The 22630-nt window shown below is 33.9% G+C and overlaps 1 protein-coding gene across 2 annotated transcripts in view; it reads left to right on the forward strand.

Annotated features, from left to right (window-relative positions):
• The window catches only part of LRRK2 (leucine rich repeat kinase 2), a 145809-nt gene that overhangs the window by 65770 nt on the left and 57409 nt on the right, over positions 1 to 22630 (forward strand). For both annotated transcript variants that reach the window (XM_050750114.1, XM_050750115.1), the window contains exons 22-33: positions 737 to 806; positions 1288 to 1505; positions 4445 to 4695; positions 5221 to 5369; positions 8956 to 9049; positions 10107 to 10293; positions 11951 to 12132; positions 14592 to 14821; positions 15231 to 15358; positions 16552 to 16770; positions 20087 to 20288; positions 21328 to 21416. In XM_050750114.1, the coding sequence (XP_050606071.1) occupies positions 737 to 806; positions 1288 to 1505; positions 4445 to 4695; positions 5221 to 5369; positions 8956 to 9049; positions 10107 to 10293; positions 11951 to 12132; positions 14592 to 14821; positions 15231 to 15358; positions 16552 to 16770; positions 20087 to 20288; positions 21328 to 21416 (2019 nt within the window). The remainder of the gene's footprint in view (positions 1 to 736; positions 807 to 1287; positions 1506 to 4444; positions 4696 to 5220; positions 5370 to 8955; positions 9050 to 10106; positions 10294 to 11950; positions 12133 to 14591; positions 14822 to 15230; positions 15359 to 16551; positions 16771 to 20086; positions 20289 to 21327; positions 21417 to 22630) is intronic.

The following is a 22630-nucleotide window of genomic DNA, read 5'->3' on the forward strand; positions in this document are numbered from 1 at the left end:
AGGACACTGAACAAGATGGAGTAGCATAATATAATTCATTGCTTATCTTTGTCTATGTCTATATCTATATCTATATCTATATCTATATCTATAGGTGTATTGAAAGTTATTTAATTTTTTAGACACCATTATTATTATTTCAACCTCCTGTCTGTTTTGGAACTATAGAAGGACTATTGCATATTTGCATGAGGAGTTTGATCATTCTAGTTGAGGAAATTGGGAGCCACCTTATTCTCAGGTTCACTTTGAAGGATCTATTCTAACCTATGCTCTAATTTTGATTATAGCTGAGTACTAAAAATATCAGTGTTTTTATATGTTAATTCTAGACCTTAAGATGGGTGAAATGAATGACTATAGTTGAATCGGTTAAATTAGCTCTCAGCTTTATATATGCTCTTTCGAATTTATATATAAATTTAGTTATAAAAAGTAGTTTGGTTAATGAGAGAAATTGTATAGATATAGCTTTTTGACTCAACCTTTCTGTTTTTCAGTTTCCTTATATTTAAAACAAAAGAGAAAGAGTAGATACTAAGGCCATTTGAGCACAAAACTGAATTGTTTTCTTTTATCTTCATAATTGGGTTCTTAGTTTTTACTTGCCTATTTTTTCCCATAATTATAAATACCATTTAACCCTATTAAAATTTCATGGTTCTTTCCTTATAAAAATGTCCTCTTGTCCAACAAATGACAGCAATTTTATTATAAATATCATTTTTTTTAATAGGGGCCCATTTTTGATCATGAAGATTTACTGAGAAGAAAAAGAAAAATATTATCTTCAGATGATTCACTCAGTAAGTATTTGGATGTAATCATAAGTAAATAGATACTTTGGGCAGAATACAGTGTTTGGTTGAATTTCCTCCAATTATTCAAATATTCTTGGGGCCAGTTTCATCTTACATAATTTCCCATAAGCTATAGAAAAATGAAGTATACATTTAAAATTTACCTTTCTTGAATATTATAGAACACGTTAGTCTTTATTTTTACAAGTTTTCTGAAATGTAAATAACACCTCCCACCAGTGCCACTCTTCATCCTCTCTTCCAGTTTTCTTTTTCTTTTTCCCACACCATTTATACCACCTGATTAAACGCTTTTTATCTACTGTTCATCTCTGCCACTGGAATGTAAACTCCATAGTTTGGTTTTCTACTGAGTCTTCAGTGCCCTGAAGAAAGCCTGATTGCTAGGAGGTGCTCAGTAAACTTTCACTACATGAATTTAAATTATTTGCTTATATTTCCATTGTCTGTCTGTTTTTGACAAAAGGGTCATCAAAACTTCAATCCCATATGAGGCATTCAGACAGCATTTCTTCTCTGGCTTCTGAGAGAGAATATATTACATCACTAGACCTTTCAGCAAATGAACTAAGAGATATTGATGCCCTAAGCCAGAAATCCTGTATAAGTGGTCATTTGGAGCATCTTGAAAAGCTGGAGCTTCACCAGAATGCACTCACGAGCTTTCCACAACAGCTATGTGAAGTAAATTTAATTTATCCTTGTAACTTTTAAGACGTTTGAAGAGCTTTTGTATTTATATCTAGTTTGCCTGATTAAGTCTTTTAAAAGAACATTCTGCTTTTGTGTCACTGGGCAATAAGTCCCCCGTTCTTCTGGTTTTTGCACACATATCTTAGTCTGTGTGATGTTCAGGAGCATCTTTGAGGGCAGGCCGTGGAAACAGATCTGATTAGAAAGAAATTCTAGGTTTTGTACAGAGTACATGTTAAAGTCTATCAAGTGTATATTGATTAAACTTTAATCATTTAATTCAAGTAAGACAACGTCAACTATTTAAATTAGATTAGGTAAACTAGAATTAGACCTGGTTTGGTAGTACTGGCTCTGACTCAGCTACAACTGTGTGACAATACGAACATGTCACTCCTCCTGCTCTAATCTTTCATTTTCTCATCTGTAAAATAGAGATTCAACTAAATGATTATTGTGGCTTATTTTTTTTTCCAGTTTAAAATAATGTGTAACTTAAAAGATTTTCATTTTTGGTCAAAGTTCCTGTCTTATAAGAATTAAACTATAATATAGTTTGTTGATAGGATAGCTCTCTGAAAATTGACTTTGCTCAACATTTGTATGTACTACAGATCAAAATAGTTTTGAAAGCCAAAGAAGATATGAAAATTAAAATTATTTTAATGCAAATGTTTAAATTGTTAAATTAAATTCTCAAGGCTGGGCATGGTGACTCATGCCTATAATCCCAGCACTTTGGAGGCTGAGGCAGGCGGATTTGTCTGAGTTCAAGAGTTCAAGACCAGCGTAAACAACAGCAAATCTTGTCTCTACCAAAAATACAAAAAATTAGCCATGTGTGGTGGGGTGCACCTGTGGTCCCAGCTACTGGGTGCTGAGGTAGGAGAATTGCCTGATCCTGGGAGGCAGAGGTTGCAGTGAGCCAAGATTGCACCACTGTACTCCAGCCTGGGCAACAGAGTGAGACCCTATCTCAAAAAAAAAAAAAAAAAAAACAAAAAAAGTCTTGTTGCAAATGCATTTCCCCCTTTTTAAGTCTAAAAAATTATCATAATTTTGAGATGTTTTAAAGGCAATATTACATAAATTTTAAGTATATTTAAGGGGTGTTTTTCTCTGTAAAGTTTTTATATCTGGAGACAGAGAGAAGAAAGAAAGGTGACCCACTCCTCCAGCCATGCTGTAATGTCTAAAATGTGTCTTTCTCTCTTCACCTCTTTGCCTTGCTAAATACTTCAAGTCACCCAGGGCTCAATTTAAATGTCACTTCATCACTCTCTGCTTCTCTTCCTTTTTCCTTCTACCCTCCAGCCAACCTGGCCACCTAACCTCCATTTCCATAACACATGATGCTTTCCCTCTAATTCTCATTCAGTCATCCAATTTGATTTAAAGTACCTTTGCCCTCACTAAACTGTGAACTCCTTGAGGACAGGACTTGTTTCAGGCTTGTTTCTGTCTATTCCCAGTGCCTAGTGAGACCTGACATATGGTAGAAGTTTAGTAGATACTTACTGAATTGATTTGTGGAGGCATTAATGCCTGAAACTTGGTAATACTTCAATTAATATTTGTTAAATGAGCAAGTGAAATAATTCTGAGATTTAGTCTAGTTAAAACAAAGAGAATTGGAAGGCTGGGCACGGTGGCTCAAGCCTGTAATCCCAGCACTTTGGGAGGCCGAGACGGGTGGATCACAAGGTCAGGAGATCGAGACCATCCTGGCTAACATGGTGAAACCCCGTCTCTACTAAAAAATAGAAAAAACTAGCCGGGCGAGGTGGTGGGCGCCTGTAGTCCCAGCAACTCGGGAGGCTGAGGCAGGAGAATGGCGTGAACCCGGGAGGCAGAGCTTGCAGTGAGCCGAGATCGCGCCACTGCACTCCAGCCTGGGCGACAGAGCGAGACTCCGTCTCAAAAAAAAAAAAAAAAAAAAAAAAAAAAGAGAATTGGAAGAGATGGTGATAAGGTGAGACATGCTGGCATTCAATGACTGGACAAGCTCAGAACCTTCTCTTAGGGAAATTTCAAAATGACACCATTAGATGGTACTTTGTTTGTTTGTTTGTTATTGTCAAAGAGTCTCAACTATGTTCCTTTTTATAAGAAAATTTTCTGATTAAACCCTGGGAATAATTTTAAAATTTTTACTTTGGAATAAGTTAATAAGGGTCTGAAACAAAGGCAGGAATTTTGAAACAACTTCTGAGGCAAAGAGTCATTAATAAGCCTCTATAATCATATCAAAGTCTAGAATTTCTTGTGTGGATAAATATACTGATATATAAAGAAGAACATAGAGAAGTGATTGTTTTTGGCATTTGAGCTCTTTAAGAGTATTACATAACAAAGTTGTAAAAAGTCGACGTAATATGTAAGTAGGGGTTTGCTGTTATCATTGTAAAATTACAAACTGCTTAAAAATGGAAAGTAGAAATTTGAAACAAAAAGTTTCATAAAAAAGAGGAGGTTCTAAAATGAAACACATATTGTATGTAACTATTTTTATGGTTAAATCTTATATATATCAAAATATGTAACAATTTCTGACAGCATTTAAAACATATTCCCAGGATTATGTTGTGCTTTTTCTTAAATCATTAATTCAAATATTTGCTGAGGCCTATTCTGCTTCCATTTTGCTCTTTCTGGAAATAATTTACAAAAAAGCTGAAGGAAGCTTTCAACTCTATTTTCATGAACCTGCTTTTTACAGTCTACCGTTGTAATTTTGCTGGTTTTACCCATGCTATAAGCAGAGGTGATTGGGCTAATCAGTATACTGAAATTCTGTTGTGGATTGTGTTTTCAACTTTTTGAAAATTCTTGATGGTTCTAGTTACCAGAGGTGTGTAAGGCAGAAATATTAGCTAGACTTAAGTTCCTCAGATGGTTCACTTTAGAATTTTAAACTCTTGTCTTTTCAGACTCTGAAGAGTTTGACACATTTGGACTTGCACAGTAATAAATTTACATCATTTCCTTCTTACTTGTTGAAAATGAGTTGTGTTGCTAACCTTGATGTCTCTCGAAATGACATTGGACCCTCAGTGGTTTTAGATCCTGCAGTGAAATGTCCAACTCTGAAACAGTTTAACCTGTCATATAACCAGCTGTCTTCTGTTCCTGAGAACCTTGCTGATGTGATAGAGAAACTGGAGCAGCTCATTTTAGAAGGGTAAGAAAGAGCTCATTAAAAATAAAAGGACTGCCTAAATATGCTGATGTTAACAAAATACGCTGACATTTGTATAGTCATGAGTTTTGACAACATGGTGAAACTCCATCTCTACTAAAAATACAAAAATTATCCGGGGTTGGTGGTGCGCGCCTGTAATCCCACCTACTCAGAGGCTGAGGCATGAGAATCGCTTGAACCCAAGAGGCGGAGGTCGCAGTGAGCCGAGATCGCGCCATTGCACTCCAGCCTGGGTGACAGAGGCGAGACTCTGTCTCAAAAAAAAAAAATATATATATATATAATATATATATTTATTATAATGTATAAGTATTATTATATATAATAAAAAACTGAGACAATGAATATTACAACTTTTATCAATGACTTACATTTTCACAACTAATTTTTAAATTAATGAGTCCTCTTCGATGCTATTCTTCGAAAGCAAATTGTTTTTGGTATTTTTTCTTTAAAGCATATGAATTTATGCAGTTTAATCATTATCTTGTCTCTTGTGACTAGAAATAAAATATCAGGGATATGCTCCCCCTTGAGACTGAAGGAACTGAAGATTTTAAACCTTAGTAAAAACCACATTTCATCCCTATCAGAGAACTTTCTTGAGGCTTGTCCTAAAGTGGAGAGTTTCAGTGCCAGAATGAATTTTCTTGGTAAGTGTTCTGTGTTGGTCTCCTCCTTACCAGGCCCTCTAAGTTGTACAAGATGAGTCACATATGGACCCTTTAGGTGGGGATTGAAAGGTGGCATTTCAGTTTAAATATTATGCTGGATTTAAAAAATAAAGTTAGCAGGTTGGCAATAAAAGAAAATGCTATCAAACTATGAAAATAAATGAAAGAAATGTAAATGCATATGCTAAGTGAAAGAAGCCAATCTGAAAAGGCTACATACTATTCCTTCCCAACTATAAGACATTCTGGAAGAGACACAATTATGAGGACATTAAAAAGATCAATGGTTGTCAGGGGTTAGGGGAGGGAGAGATGAATAGGTAAAGCACAGAGGATTTTTAGGGCAGTGAAACTGTTTTGTATACTACAGTGGGGGATACGTGCCATTGTACACTTGTCAAAACCCATAGAATGTACAGTACAAAGAATGAACCCTGATGTAAACTATGGACTTTGAGTGATAATGAAGTGTCAAATATTGGCTCATCGATTGGAACAACTGTGCCAAACTAATGCAAATTGTTAATAACAGGGGAAAATATATGTGGGGTAGTGGTGGTGAGAGAAGGGATATATTGAAAGTCTTTGGACTGTCTGCTCAATTTTTCTGTGTATCTAAAGCTGCTCTAAAAATAGTCTATAATTTAAACAAAGTTATCACATTTTTATTGTCAGAGGTTAAAATGATAGTTACTTGGCCTACTGTGTAGTGCACTGTGGTTCCTTTTAGTCTTCAACTAAACATGACTGCCTGAGCTGGGTAAGGCATCCTTATACTGAAATACTGTTTTTCATACTGAAGTTTCTTCAGCAATTTTTTGTATGATAAATATGATTACTCTTATTGCTGTTGTTAGAAACAAAATTAATCATTTAATAGTTTTCAATTTAGTGAAGTTAATGTATATTCAGTCAGCCCTTGTGCTTTGCAAGACATTACAATAATGCAAATTATTATCATCACTTTTATTAAAAGTTGTAGAATCCCCTGCATTCTCTTAGCTTATGAAATAATAGAGGAAATTATGTTCATTTGTATCCTAAATGAACATTTTAATATTAAGGAACAAAATACTTTTATGATAATAAACAGGAATTCCCCATATTTTATCTTCCTTCATAGAGAATACTCACTTCTTGCCACCCATGTGATTATTCTATACCTGACTCAGTAAAATAATTTTTAATTCTATTTAATAGCAGAATATGGCTTGACTGCTTATTAATGGTATTTTAATTTGTCAGAGCTTTCAGAAACTAATAATGATCAAAGCCATCTTAATTTGGATAGTATTTTCCTCATTTATCCCTCCCTCCCTTCCTCCTACTCTCATGAATATTGGCCACATTCTAACTATGATCCTGAAACTGGAGATAGAGTGATTCACTCACTCACTAGTAAGCAAAGCAAACTTGGTCTCTGTCCTTAAGGAACTTGTGATTAAGTTCAGAGGACAGACAAACATTAAGTAATGATGGCACAGATAAATGTAATTTTATATTGTGGTACCTTCTGTGGAAAAGTTTCAGGATGCTCTGTGGTACCTCAGGGGAATCTGATTCAGACTGTGGAGTCAGGGAAGCCTTTCTGTTCCTGTGACATTTAAGTTGGGTCTGGAAAGAGGAGCATCCAAAATGACCCTGAAGCTTGTGTATGGTCAGTGTGTCATCTCAGCTGAATCTCACAATGATCCTAATGGTCGTCATACCTAGGACAGGTATGACCTCTGCCCAGTTGAGGAAATTGAAGCAGCGAGATTTTTTTGTGTGATGTTTACAGGTGCATGTAATTAATTATCTTGTGAAAGTTTGAATGGGCCCCAGTTCAAAATCTGTTTGCTTTGCACTACACAAGCTTAATAGTTTGAAAAGTGGTCTTACATTTGAGAAGATGCCCCACGGAGGTGACATCTGAGCAAGACCACTAACCATTAAAAAATAATCCCATGTAAATGGTGAAACCTTGTCTCTACTAAAAACACAAAAATTTTTAGTTTTTTTTAGTAAGCGTGGTGGCATGTGACTCTAATCCCAGCTACTAGAGAGGCTGAGGCAGGAGAATCGCTTGAACCAGGGAGTCGGAAGTTGCAGTGAGTGGAGATCATGCCACTGCACTCCAGCCTGGCGACAGAGCAAGACTCTGTAAAAAAAAAAAAAAATAAATAAATAAATAAATAGATAAATAAATAAATAAATAAATCCCATGTAAAATATAGTTTTAGTTTTGTGGCCTTATGAATGTTTTCCATACAGCATATGAAACTCAAGACTCTGAAGTCTTAAGTGGAGAATCATTTCTACTCATTTATTTTGCCAATAGGTGAGGTATAATATGTATCATTCTGCTTCTCAGGAAGACAGCTTCTGGGAGTGTCCTGGAACATTTTGACCCTTGAAGATTGTCTAGATAAATCATAACCCGTATTTTTTAACCTTGAAAATGCTAATAACTAATTCCTCAAGCCATTTTCACAGAACCGTAGATTTGTAGATATTTCACGTATCTCAGCGTTCATCTGATCTAGCTGCACTCTTTTACAGATAAGAAAACAGGCTGTGTGATTTTCTGTTTCCCAAATTGTGTTTCACAGAATTTTATTCCTTGGAGGTACCTCATACTGCATTTCCTTCTTAAGAATTCACAAAATAGGCCGGGCGCAGTGGCTCACGCCTGTAATCCTAGCACTTTGGGAGGCCGAGGCGGGCGGTTCACGAGGTCAGAAGATCAAGACCATCCTGACTAACATGGTGAAAACCCATCTCTACTAAAAATACAAAAAATTAGCTGGACATGGTGGCCCGCACCTGTAATCCCAGCTACTCAGGATGCTGAGGCAGGAGAATCTCTTGAACCTGGGAGGCAGAGATTGCATTAAGCTGAGATCGTGCCACTGCACTCCAGCCTGGGCAACAGAGAGAGACTCTGTCTCAAATAATAATAATAATAATAATAATAATAATAATGATGTAAAAAATAAAAAAGTAAAAAATAAAAAAAAATCATAAAATACACCAGAGTTTTGAGAACTCAGATATTTTACTTTATTTTACCGAATGTTTCCCAATCTCTTAAGATTATATGGTCAAAGAATACTTTCATTAAATAACACCCATTATTATTCCATAGAACACTCTTTATGAGCTAGTACTATAAATAATTTTTGTCCTTATAATATGCTGTATATTAGTAAAGTGTTCAAAGTTGTTTTGCTATAGTTATTTAAGAGTAATTTTAGTTAATCTATATGATATATAATAACATCACACATAATTTGAAATGAATATTCTAATAATTTTTACTTTGTACAAATGTTGGGTAGTTAAATTTATATTTAAATAGCTGTTTAGCTTCCAGGTTAAAAGATTCTGGTAAGTATGGCATTTTGTTTTAGTGTTTAGTGGAAGTATTAAGGCTATTACTTTATTTTTAAAAGTGGATTTTTAAAAATTGTCAGTGTGAGAATGGAAATTAAATTAAACACCATTGGTAGCTGTTCTTATTTTTGAATTTAATGGAAATCTGGTTAAAATGATTAAAATGTTTATCTCATTTTTTTTCTTTTAGCTGCTATGCCTTTCTTGCCTCCTTCCATGACAAGCCTAAAATTATCTCAAAACAAATTTACATGTATTCCAGAAGCAATTTTAAATCTTCCACAGTAAGTTTATTGTTTTTTTAATTTTAAAAGCACATCAGCTGGAACAGAACCTTTAGAAACATGATTTCGATTCAGTCATATGGAGGTAATTGCTTTCTAAACCTACTTAGCTTAATGTTTTTGTATGTATGAATGATTTTCACTTGATAAAAGACCCAACTCATTACTTAAAATGGAAACTTTTATATTAATTTAGTGGATCATTGTGTAAAAACAACTTAGGATTGTTTAATTAATTGCTGTATTAGTATAATGAAATGAGATTATACTGGCTATCACTTTAACTTTTAAAATGTTAGTGGAACTTGATATGTTGCCAGAATACCCTTAACTTTGACATTATGCTTAAGTTGTGTTTGAGTGAAATTTTGGGTGAAGATTAGGCAAGTTTATGTAGTTCCAGGTTTTTGAGGTATTTTGGTTAATTTCATGAAACCAGAAGTTTCCTGTTAACTTTAAATTGAGGCATTAATTCGATCTTGATTGTGTTGTAATCTTAAATTCTATTCTAATTATATCATACATGATAAACCAAATTCATAAAATATATGTGTAAATCTATCTTTTCCTTTGTTTTCTTGCTGTCAGCTATTCCTTCAAACACTGTGGCTTTTTAGAATTAAGACTAAAATGCTACTTGCATGATGCTGCAATGAACTCTTCTGTGAGCTCATATTTAGGGAAATAATAATTATAATTTAGCCATAGAGAGTGTTACACAAACCTATAATAGCTAACTTACATCTAGCTTTAGAATGTGTCGAACTAGTCTAACTACTCTACAGCGGTTCGCCTCTTTAATCTTCCTAATAATCCCCTACAATAGCCACTGTTATTATCTCCACTTCATAAGAGATGAAGTAACTTGCCCAGCTCATGGTTCTTAAACTCTGGTGGTTCAACTTCAGGCTCTCAAATCACATGCATACTCATATGTCAATAATGCTAGTTTTGACATTACACCTTATTCTCACCCTGAGGAAAATTATTTGTGATGTTATTTCATGTATTTTGGAAATACTCATATGATTTACATCTTTCCATTGTATTGTTTTAGCTTGCGGTCTTTAGATATGAGCAGCAATGATATTCAGTATCTACCAGGTCCTGCACACTGGAAATCTTTGAACTTAAGGGAACTCTTATTTAGCCATAATCAGATCAGCATCTTGGACTTGAGTGAAAAAGCGTATTTATGGTCTAGAGTAGAGAAACTGCATCTTTCTCACAATAAACTGAAAGAGGTAAGATGTCACTTTTAAAATTATTGCCACTTAAAAAATATACTTTATGATTTGCATCATCACAAATTATCATTTTAAGTGATATTTAGCTTCTAAATACCAATTTCGTGAAACTAGAAGCTTCCTGTTAACTATAAATTCCTGTCAACTATAAATTCAGATTTCCATTAAATTCAAAAATAAGAACAACTACTAATGGTGTGTCACTTAATTTAATTTCTATTCTCACACTGACAATTTAAAAAAATCTGCTTTTGAAAATATTTAAAAGTAGTAGCTGTAATATTTCCACTAAACAATAAAACAATATACAATACTTATCAGAACCTTTCAATCTGAAAGCTAAACAGCTAGATATAAATTTGTCTACCCAACATTTGTACAAAGTAAAAATTATTAGAATATTCATTTCAAATTATGTGTGATGTTATCATATAACATATTATAGATTAACTCAAGTTACTCTTAACTGTTACTTAACTATGACAAAAAAACTTAGAATGCTTTACTAATACACAGTTCTTTATAGTACTAGCTCATAAAGAGTGTTCTATGGAATAGTAGTTGATGTCATTTAATAATTATAAATTCAAAATAAGCATTGTAAATATCAATACTATTCAATTTTTTTGGTTTTTAAATAAGTTCTAAGCCTACCCTATGGTAAATGGATATGGTAACACAGCGTAATTTCCTTAAAAAATACTTTTGTGCTATATTTTTTAAGGATTATATGAATTATACATAATTATAGATTAATGTTATGCTGTGTGTCATTGTATCACTAAATCTCTGTCCAATCTGTTAACAGACTCTTAGATGCTCCATTTTTCTCAAGTTGTTGCTGGCCTGTGTACTATATTACTTGTTTTTCAGCTTTCTTCGGTACATTCTTAAATTTCTGCATTCCTGCACCATGCTACCTATCACCCTAATGGATCAATCTTTTTTGTTTTGCTCCATTCTCTCTGTTATAAATCTGAAATTGATAATCTATTTGTCTCAGAAAATATATTTTTTTCAAGTTCTAGCGTGTTGCCTACAAAACCAAAAGAAGTAAGTGTCTGACACTGTGAGGTTCAGAAAAACTGTGCATATATTTTGCTACCTGATTTTTTGCCAGCAAATGAGTGTTTTCTATTATAAATACAGTATATATTACTTAAAAATTTGGAACAGAAGAGAAATCACTCCAATTAGGATGCCGCCTAAAATATAAGCATGTTGCTTTACTTTGAGAATACTAAATTGCGTGCAGGTTTGTAGTGACTCTAGGTCTTCTTTCCTTTACTGAAGGAGCAGAATGAAGCCACAGATAATGGATTTGGATAACCAAATCCATTTTGTGGTAAGAACTTCCTTACTTTCAATGTCTTGAAGAGATGAAGTATGTTACCAAAGGAGATGGGGTTTTTTAAGATTACAGATGAGTGACATAGATTGTTTGGGAGTAAGTTTTTATATGTAAGTTTTCATGTTTTTAAACACATACTGACAACTTATGACAAACCTTTGGAAAGTTTTAGAACTCTGTTGAAAGATTGTGCAAGCTGCTGATGGAATCTGTGAGCCTTTCTTGTTTCTTATCATCTTGTTTTTTGGCAGAATACATTTCTTCCTTCCCACCGACAGCTTTTGCCCCTTTTTTTCCATTAAGATTCCTCCTGAGATTGGCTGTCTTGAAAATCTGACATCTCTGGATGTCAGTTACAACTTGGAACTAAGATCCTTTCCCAATGAAATGGGGAAATTAAGCAAAATATGGGATCTTCCTTTGGATGAACTGCGTCTTAACTTTGATTTTAAACATATAGGATGTAAAGCCAAAGACATCATAAGGTTAGATTTTTTTTTTCTATTTGTTTTTATTAAATTTATTTCAGATTTTCTACTTTCTGTGACTTTGATGGATGTACATTGTTACAATTTAGGGAAAAATGAATAGTAATATTTGGCATTAATATGCTGTGTCATTTGCCTTTCATTTAATGAATGCGTTTCTGGCGCCATTGTAGAGACTTTTCATTCTTCTTAGCCAGGCTAATGTTGAGAGCAGCTTCTCCTCCCTCTGTTTCTTTTCACTGGAGTAGACTCTAAAAGAAAATAAGTATTGTGATTTGGTCTCTCGATTACACAATCTAAAGAAATATAGCACAGTTTAATAACTTCTCACACTGAATTTCATATAGCAACTAGGTAACATATGCCTCTTACATCTTAAAGTATTATCATTACTGACATCATATGAAATTACTAACTTCTATTTTGCCCATTAGGATGAGTAATCTACTCACCTTGATCAGTTTTGAAAGCACCAAAACTTCTCAAGTATCACTGTTTCTGGTCTTTACACTCTAAGCACTTTAAGTATCTTTGATAATGGATTTTATCCCCCTTTTTATTCCCTTTCAGCACATTGGTCTTATTACTTTCTCATAAAATCCTTTGCTCCCTTTTCCACAGTTACTGTATGAACATTGCAGACCTCATTTCTGTCATCACCTCTCAACTTGACTGTAATATCCCCCAAGGCAGAGACTATAGCTGTGTTCAGTCACTATTCAAATCTTGGCACCCAACACAGTGCCTGGCATACAATTAGTAATTGTTTAATTACCAGTGATTTATACTTACTCATTCTCTTCTGCCTAAAATCTCTTAAATTTGTATTTAACTTCATCTCTTTTTATGAGGAAGGATTTTGTTTTCTGAACTCCTCCTGAGCTTGATTTCATTTTAAAGGAAAGAATTTGTTAACTTTTGTGCTAATTGTGACTACCCTTCATCCTACACAATTATTTTTCTCTCTTGAAACTGGAAAAGATGGTTATATAAAAATTGGTTCAATTCTTACTAAACATTTAGTAGAACTAGCTTTCAGTGTATTATACTGTATTATCAAAATATATATCTAAATATTTTTAAACATGTTTAACATTTTCAGAGAAGACAGAAAGACCTGGAGCAAGTTAGAAATTGTAAGCATCATTTGCTTTTTGAAGAAAGCCATTTTTCGAATAGTGGTGCATTCTTAAGAAATAAATAAATCAAGAAAAGTAATCTTTTTTGGTCATATCATCAGGAATGTTGGTGAGATTCTTATTAGTAATAGGAATGAATTGGTCACTACTCCGATGTAGTGACTTATGATTTAGTCTTTTTCTCTAATTTGAGACTGTGGCAACATTTTAACATATTTCAAAATGTATCTTTATCCATTATATTTTTGATAACACTTTAAATCTATTAGTTTAAAGGTAGTTTTTAAGCTACCTAAACACTTCTATTTAGTTCAGTTTTTGCATTAAGATCATTAGGGATGAAAGCTTGTTAACAGTTGCTGATAGTATAATAGTTTATATTTATTTATTTATGAAGTAAGGTGATCTCACTATACATATATACTATTATATGCATATGTGATATATATGAATACATATCTATACATCATATATACCATATATGTGTATATATACACACATATATAATGTAACTAATATGACCTTATCAAGCTTTATTATAACAGTATACATATATGTATACCTTGTTTCTATGTCATATGGACTTTGTGAAATTTTATACTTTATAATTTATAGGGTTTTTCTTTTCTTCTTTACTTTTCTTTTTGAGATTGAGTTTCACTGTTATTGCCCAGGCTGGAGTGCAATGGACTGATCTCGGCTCAGTGCAACCTCTGCCTCTTGGCTTCAAGCGATTCTCCTGCCTCAGTCTCCCAAGTTGCTGGAATTATAGGCGCCTGTCACCATGCCCTGCTTATTTTGTGTATTTTTAATAGAGATGGGGTTTCACTATATTGGCCAGGCTGGTCTTGAGCTACTGACCTCGTGATCCACCCGCCTCAGCCTCCCAAAGTGCTGGGATGACAGACATGAGCTACCACACCTGGCCTGTAATTTACAGGGCTTTTCATACTATTTAAAGAAATTCAAATATGTATACATGTATGTATGTATATGTGTGTATATTTAGATGTATATATATTGCATATCGTATTCTAATTAGTATTGCAAATGTATTTTGGCCTTTTGATTATTTCTGGCGATAGTGTAACATTTTTTCTTTGGTGATTTTACCAAATATTATCAACCACACTAAAATCTCTAGCAAAATATATGCATTAACAGTACTCTGAAAGACATGTACATTATTAGTTATATGAGCTATACAGTCTTTTGGATATTATATTTTAGACTAGTGTGACATGCAAAAGAACTCACCTAAATCTTAAGTGTACTTTTCAACAGTTTATTATTTTATTTTTATATTTCAAATACTAGGTTTCTTCAGCAGCGGTTAAAAAAGGCTGTGCCCTATAACCGAATGAAACTTATGGTTGTTGGAAATACTGGGAGTGGTAAAACCACCTTGTTGCAGCAATTAATGAAAACCAAGAAATCAGATCTTGGAATGCAAAGTGCCACAGTTGGCATAGATGTGAAAGACTGGCCTATCCAAATAAGAGGCAAAAGAAAGAGAGATCTTGTTCTGAATGTGTGGGATTTTGCAGGTATTTCTTTCTATAGAATTTTAAAATTCACTTTTACCATTTGTTTTGAACAGGGATTCAAAAACTGAACTTTCTGTTCTAATATCCAGAAACCTGGTATACTGTATAGAATTATTCCAAAGCCCTTTACTTCTCCTAATTTTACCCTTGCCTCCAGAATGGAGGAGAACATGGAGGGATATGTTGGTAACAATACGGTGCTAGGTATTTTGATCGGTTGGTGCCATATATGCTAAAAGTGGTCAATCCCTTGTAAAAACCCAGAATAGTTCTCTAAACATTATCTGTTGTTTTTCTCTTATTAGTATGCTAAATAAAAAATAGTATTATTCCCCCAGATATTTTTTTAAAAAGAGTTCTTGCCTGTTGTTTGAAAGATTTAAAAAATTTGTCTCTAATCTTTATTTAGGTCGTGAGGAATTCTATAGCACTCATCCTCATTTTATGACGCAGCGAGCATTGTACCTTGCTGTCTATGACCTTAGCAAAGGACAGGCTGAAGTTGATGCCATGAAGCCTTGGCTCTTCAATATAAAGGTGATTTATTCTGATCTTTTGAAAATAGAAAATAGTGTGTGTGTGTGTGTGTGTGTGTGTGTGTGTGTACACGTTAATTTATTTTGGGCAAACAGTTGCTTCAGTCTCTTTAAATACTTTCTTAAAAGAAGCACTAAAGTTTTGACTTGGGAAACTTTCAGAGTAATTAAATCATAACATGAAAATGGTATGTTCCATATTGGTGAATGTTATTGATAACCCGAAATTCTTTTATGCTGTGAAACTTGAAAATATATATGTTCAACTGTTTTTTTAATCATATTATTTCTTAAATGAAATCTAAATTTTTCTAATTTAAAATAAGCTATATTAAAGAAAAGCAATCTATATATATCATCAACTTCGTACTCAGGGGCCATTTAGTGTGAAATCCTTCAGATTGTATCCTTTAAGTGGTCCCAGATTATTATGCTGTTATGTCTGGAATCTCCCTTTTGTTGCTTTTGTATCTTTTCCTTTGTTGTCTTGTTGTCAGCTATGCCTTCAAACACTGTGGCTTTTAAGAATTGAGACTAAAATGCTGCTTGCATGATGCTGCAATGAGCTCTTCTGTGAGCAAAGTCCTTAAAAAGGCTTGTGTCAGGATATTTAACCATGTCATTTGGCTGCATACATGCTTGTTTTGTAATTTGGGTGTTTTTTAATGTTTCTTTTATTAACTTTTTTACAGCTAGCCAACATGAGCAAATATTACAGTGGCAGTCATACTTGCTTGAATGGCTTTTATTCTTTCATTGTAGACTCCAAATTGAATGACTTTAAAATGAATTTAGAAGATTAAATTCACAGATAAGGAAGAGAAAATATACATGATATGACGTTAATTTGATATAATTTGTGGGTTTATGAAATGCTTGTTTTATTTAGGAGTGGATAACTCATCTTAAGGCATGAAGATGAGAAAGGAAAACTATGCTACTACCATTATATAGGCTACCTAAAAGGGATAAAAATTGGATTAAGGAAAGCCTAAAAATGATTTTTTAAAATGTCGAGGTTACGTTGTTTTCTTAGGTTTAAGGAAAAAAGGACAGTTGTTCTTTTCTTCTTCTGAAGTCTGTTAGTTTCTCTTTTCCACTCAAGTGAATGTCACGGAAAGCAAATATCAACAGGAATGTGAGCAGGCCCAATTTGAAAGCAAACACAAGAGGGTTTTGTGTCTTTCCCTCCAGGCTCGCGCTTCTTCTTCCCCTGTGATTCTCGTTGGCACACATTTGGATGTTTCTGATGAGAGGCAGCGCAAAGCCTGCATAGGTAAAATCACCAAGGAACTCCTGAATAAGCGAGGGTTCCCTGCTATACGAGATTACCACTTTGTGAATGCCACCGAGGAATCTGATGCTTTGGCAAAACTTCGGAAAACCATCATAAACGAGAGCCTTAATTTCAAGGTAACATGGTAGGCTGGTAGAGAAATGTAATTTATTAATTCTCATGTTATACAACTGCCTAGAAATGTCAGAAATTTTGAGAAGTGAGCAACTCACTTAAAATTGTGGGGTTTCTTTCCCCAATGCTGTTAGCATTGTTAAAGTCTTTTCCATTTTAAAATTATTTATACCAGACTTCATTTCTAATTCATAGAAATGGGAATAAAAAAATAATTAGAGGACCCTGAGAGAAACTAAGAGAACATTTCTGGGATACTGAGAAAATGTTTCTGAGAGAGAATCTGAGAAAATGTTTTTGATGTCTTTTCTCATCCAACTTCTTGTAGTGGTGGTTCAGTCCAAGGGTAAAGGTGAATACTGAGGTCTTGGGATCATCTTTCTTCTATTATTCTTTGACTGTTATTTTTCCATTTGCTCCTTTCATTTGGAATTCCTATTTTATGGACATCTTGATCCTTTGTGCCACTCCTTCATGTATTTTGTCACGGTGATTCCCATTCCAATTTTTTTTCCCCTCTGTATTGTGAGGCAGCTGTTTTATTTAGTCATGAAGACCACTGACTTGGTTTTCGGTAGTATCTCACTAATTACTTAGTTCATACAAAATGGACTTTTTATTTTAGGAATTATGTTTTAAATGTTTAAAATTCTCTTCTGGTAAGCCAAATCTTTATAAAGCATAAATAAATCAGTTATCAGAGACAACCCTCTTTTTTTAATACTTGCAGGAAAAAGAAATATTCACTGGGATCTACAGGAGTGTGGTGTAAACTGTACTGAAAAATACCCTTGATAGTTCCATATGACAAATATAATGATGAATTTCACTTAGTCCCTCTTGGCTTAGCTCATTAGCACTAATGATCAAGATCCTGGCTGATAAATAGAGTCCTATTTCGCCTGGGCAGTACCAGCGTAATTATTAATAGTGTCCCACTATATTCTCAAAAGCATTCCAATTTGGATGATAAATTATATAGTCACCTTGGTTATAACTCCGTGTTGGCCAGTTAGCTTACATAATCCATTTATATAGATTATGTGTGCTTCTCTGCAAAACCTAATGAGCCATTTGTAAAAGTGATGGATTTTGCGGTGTCCGGGGAGAGAATTTGTATGTTCGTGTCCTTCAGCACACATTTATTATAGTTATTAAAAGGTTTTATTGATGATAGACAGTAATGTCATGTAAAAATGACATTATTTATTTGTAGATTTTCCTATTCTCTTGTTGGACATGTAATTAGAAAGTAATATGACTTAAAGAAAAACAAATACACAAAATTTATTCATCCAGTTAATCTCTTAATCGAGGTTTTTTTTTTCTGAGACTATACCCATACTTCAAAAACTTTGTTGTTACTGAGAATATTTTGATAATTTCCCTTTTCGTCATTGCTGTCAGATAATGTATCATATCTTTAAAAAGACTTGTTGGAGGACGAGTTTGTTTTGAAAAGGCCTGAATTTAGTTGATGCAAAGTCACAGATAAGATGGCTCATTAAGCTGTATTAATACTGCTTTTGTCTAATAGATATCATTACCAATAAATCAGACCAGATTTCCTTTTGGCACTTGTAAATCAACTTTGAAGACAACTTTTTACAAGGAAGTAAAACAAATGCTTTGAGAAATACCAGTATTAGTGAAAGAAAAGTATATATTGCTAATGGATGCAGCATTCTGGCATAATGGTTTGAAAACTCATTTGATTGCTTTGTAGAAGAGTGACTCTTTCGGAGGACCCAGGGCCTGTGGGCCTGCCAGAACTTGAAAATTCTTTCTTCCCTGAGGTGCTTCAACCTGAATTCAAAGAGCAGCTTTTAATCTATTAGAGATCTTTTTTTGTCCTCTCATTTATTTTTCATCTTTCCCTTTGATCTTAGCTCTTCTCTAATCTTTTTCTGTCTCAACCTTATTAACATGTGTCTGTGCAGACACTTTAAGTTTTATTTTTTTGACTCAGCCTGTCAGTGAACTGATTATCATGCTGAAAGGAGAAGCAGGACAATACAGAGTTGAATGCCGACAATACTCCTTTTAATCTTGTTCAGCCCATTAGCAGAGCAGGCATCCCTTTAGGCTTTGAGACCTAGTCCCCTAAAACTCATCCCGTTTCTACTTGATTTGCTTTCTTTGAGAACTCTTGTTTACTTTTATATGGAGGTTTCCCTCCTTGGATTAAAACATAAACCTCAATCTGAAGTTCCATTTCATCTTAATTTATGAACAACTCTGAGAGGGAACATGAAAAGTGGAGATTAGTGAAATTATCTCCAATTCTCTGGGTCAAAAGATACACGAAAACAGTCTCTTGAGTAACCATTTACAGGTAAATACAGAAGTAATGGTTATGGTTGTCTCCTTAAGGTTTTAGTCACAAATGAAAAAGACCAAGTTAATTTTTTGTCTCTGTGTGCTGAATTTCTGTTTGTAGTAAGTGTAAGAATTTAAGCAGAAATGCTGTTTCTTATTTTCAGGTGAAAAGAATATGTAATTTCCATAGGTCCAGAAATAGGGAGAGTTTGCCATCTGGTGGTTCTTAAAGGCATTGCGGATGTTATTAAGAGTTGCTTTTCTATTTAAAATTATATTTTAAAAAATGTTTGGAAGATACTTTTATTATAGAAACTATCCTCTTAAGCCCATTCTTTAAAAAATCTTCTTTTATACATTTCTCATTTTGTAGACAGTGATTAGATTCTAAAAGCAACAGAACAATGATCATCCTCTCCTAGCAGAATCACTGGTGTTTAGATGATTTCTCATTTTCCCAAATTCAAGGTTCCATGAACAACATAGCTTGAGTGGGATCTTATGTCTCCAGATTTCACTGTTGATATATGCATCCCATCAATATAACATTTTACAAATAACAAGCACAAAATTTAATGTTTTACCTTGAATATTTAAAATATAATATCCAAAAGCTCTTGTAATTTGTACTGATATCTTATGCTAGCGTGTCTGTTTCACATTAAGTTTAATGTCTTAAGATATAAAAAATCTTTCTTATGGTTAGTGATTTATCTTGATTTTTGCCATGGAATTTCTGTGTAGCAAGATAAACATTTCCATACCATTTTATTTGATATTTCCTAATTTGCCTCTGGATCAACAGTTTTCCTATTTTAATTTCATTGTACTTATTCCTTACAATCTAAATAGCTTTTTATTATATTTTGATTTTATTTAAAATGTACTTCTGAATAACATATCTGTTTCTGTAAAAACTGTTAGCACTGAATTTGCCAACCATTTGACACATACACGAATAAAATAGATTTTTACGGCTTGTCATTTGTAATTTCATAGATCCGAGATCAGCCTGTTGTTGGACAGCTGATTCCAGACTGCTATGTAGAACTTGAGAAAATCATTTTATCGGAGCGTAAAAATGTGCCAATTGAATTTCCTGTAATTGACCAGAAACGATTATTACAACTAGTGAGAGAAAATCAGTTGCAGTTAGATGAAAATGAGCTTCCTCACGCAGTTCACTTTCTAAATGAATCAGGTTTGTGTGTTTCTTTCCTTACTTTCAAAGCTCAGCTGTAATAACTTATAAAAGTGTTTCTGAATCTTGTATAGAATTTACATTCAAAGCTGAGAGAATATCCATACAGTTCTTTAATAGGGCACTGATTTTTTTCTTTTTGGAGGATCATCATGTGTGTGGATGATAAATCATGTATCATGTTGTAAGAAAACAAATTTAGAAATCACCTAGGAGTAAAGTAGTGGAAAGATTCCCTGAGTGGGAGTTAAAATACTTGGGTTCTAGAACTTACTTGTACTATTCAGGAGCTGTGGAACCCCAAGCACAACCATATCCTTCCATAATGTCAAATGAGTTTAGTGCATGTGAAACTTATTTTTATATTGCAAAGGGGAATTATTGTTGGAATGGTCTAACTGGGACGCTTTGAGAATCAATGGCTCCCTGAGATGATGCAGCTGCTGAGTGGAAGATCTAGCTCTCTTTCATCAAATATTGGTCTCAAAGATGAAAATTCTCAAACCAACTTCAGTGCTAATTGTGTACTTGATCATATTACTTTGCCAGAAATGTGTGAGTTGTTTGATAGTACTAGAGTAAGTGACTGGGAAGCTGCTTTTGATCCCTAGATTCTGTTGTGTGAAAAATAGCTTCCTGTGGTTTATGATCTGTTCCTTTTCCCCATTGTTCTTAAGGTATGCTGAAATATGCTGTGTTTCTTATCTGTATTTGAAAATAAAACATGTCTTTGTAGTGTTTATTCAGCAAGCAAAACAGAAAATTATGAATTTCTATGTATGCATGAAATATGCTTTGTAATGCATGTCAGTGTCTCAAATATGTTTATATATGATTGTTTTATGTAGTTTAAAAATACTCCATTATAATATTGGGACTTTAGACCATAGGATGCACAGCTTCTAGTCCCAGCTCTGCCACTAGGTATGCTGAAATTTCTTTACCTGTAAAATGAGGAAGTTGGACTAGATTCTTTCTAAAGCCCCTTGATATTTGTTCTACATTCCATGTTTCACTGTTTGATGAATTTTTACTACAGGAGTCCTTCTTCATTTTCAAGACCCAGCACTGCAGTTAAGTGACTTGTATTTTGTGGAACCCAAGTGGCTTTGTAAAATCATGGCACAGGTTGGTGTCTTTTATTTTTGTGGCACGGGGTTATGGTCAAAGCATAGAACAGATGGCGCCCAGAGCATTGAGCATTTTAGAGTTTGGGTTTAGTTAAGGCAGAAACTTTTGTGAATTTAGAAGACTGTGGAACATTTCACATAGAAGACTACTTGAAGAACTTCATGGAAGAAGGAAAGATGTCTTGAGTTCACTTCCATGACTTGGTTTTCCAGCCACATACAGATGTTTGTAACACTCTGTCCCATGCTGCTTTACTAGATCCTGATGATGTCATCGATTTGGTTACTGAATTAGTCAATTGAACGAAGGCTTTGTGGAAATCCTTGGGGTAAACACATAGAAGAAAATTGGGTTGCTGAGCCTGTGAAACCTCTATCTAGATAACATGGAGGGGAGTTTTGACTTAAGTGAAATGATCTGAACTTTAAATGCTTATGATTTTGAAAACTTTGGATGGCGTTGGTTATAGCTGTTTTTTTCTTATATTTCACATGGAAAATGTTTTTTTCTCCGAATGATAATCCATTACCAGTGAGTTTAATTAGTTACAATAAACCATCTCTGTAGCTTTGACATAAAAGACCATTTGAGCAAAGCATACTACCTCAGGGCTTTTCAACCCCAGCATGATGACATTTTGGGCCAGATAATTCTTTGTTGCACATTGTAGCATGTTGGCAGCATTTTTGGCCTTTATATTCTAGATGTAAGTAATATCCTTTAGCTGTGACAAGCAAAAATGTATCCAGACATTGCTAAATATTGCTTGGAGAATGTGAAAATGACCCTAGTTGAGAAACATTAAGCTTCTGATTTGTTGATGAGTAAAATTTATAGTTTTGCATGTGGCTGCCCGAGTCCTTAAAATTATTATATATTTTTATATTAGAGATATCTCTTCCAATTAAACCATAAAGGTAATTAAATTCACTCAGACAGTCTTGAATAATTGTTCCTAAATTCCATCTAAGAAAAAAAAGGAAGGTATTGTGAAGAGAGAACTTAGTCGAGGCTAAATCCAGTACCATGGAACTCGAGAGCATATTGAAACATTGCAGTCAGTGATTATTTGCAGTATGCTAGTTATTGCTATTTTGGGAGGTATTTTTAAATTAGACTTTCAACCTTCTACACATATTGTCATGGATCGTGTGATTTTACTCAATTATTAAACGATAATGGAGACAGTAATGTGACCCACTGCACTTACT

The sequence above is a fragment of the Macaca thibetana genome, chromosome 11 (assembly GCF_024542745.1).
Source record: "Macaca thibetana thibetana isolate TM-01 chromosome 11, ASM2454274v1, whole genome shotgun sequence".
NCBI lineage: Eukaryota > Metazoa > Chordata > Mammalia > Primates > Cercopithecidae > Macaca > Macaca thibetana.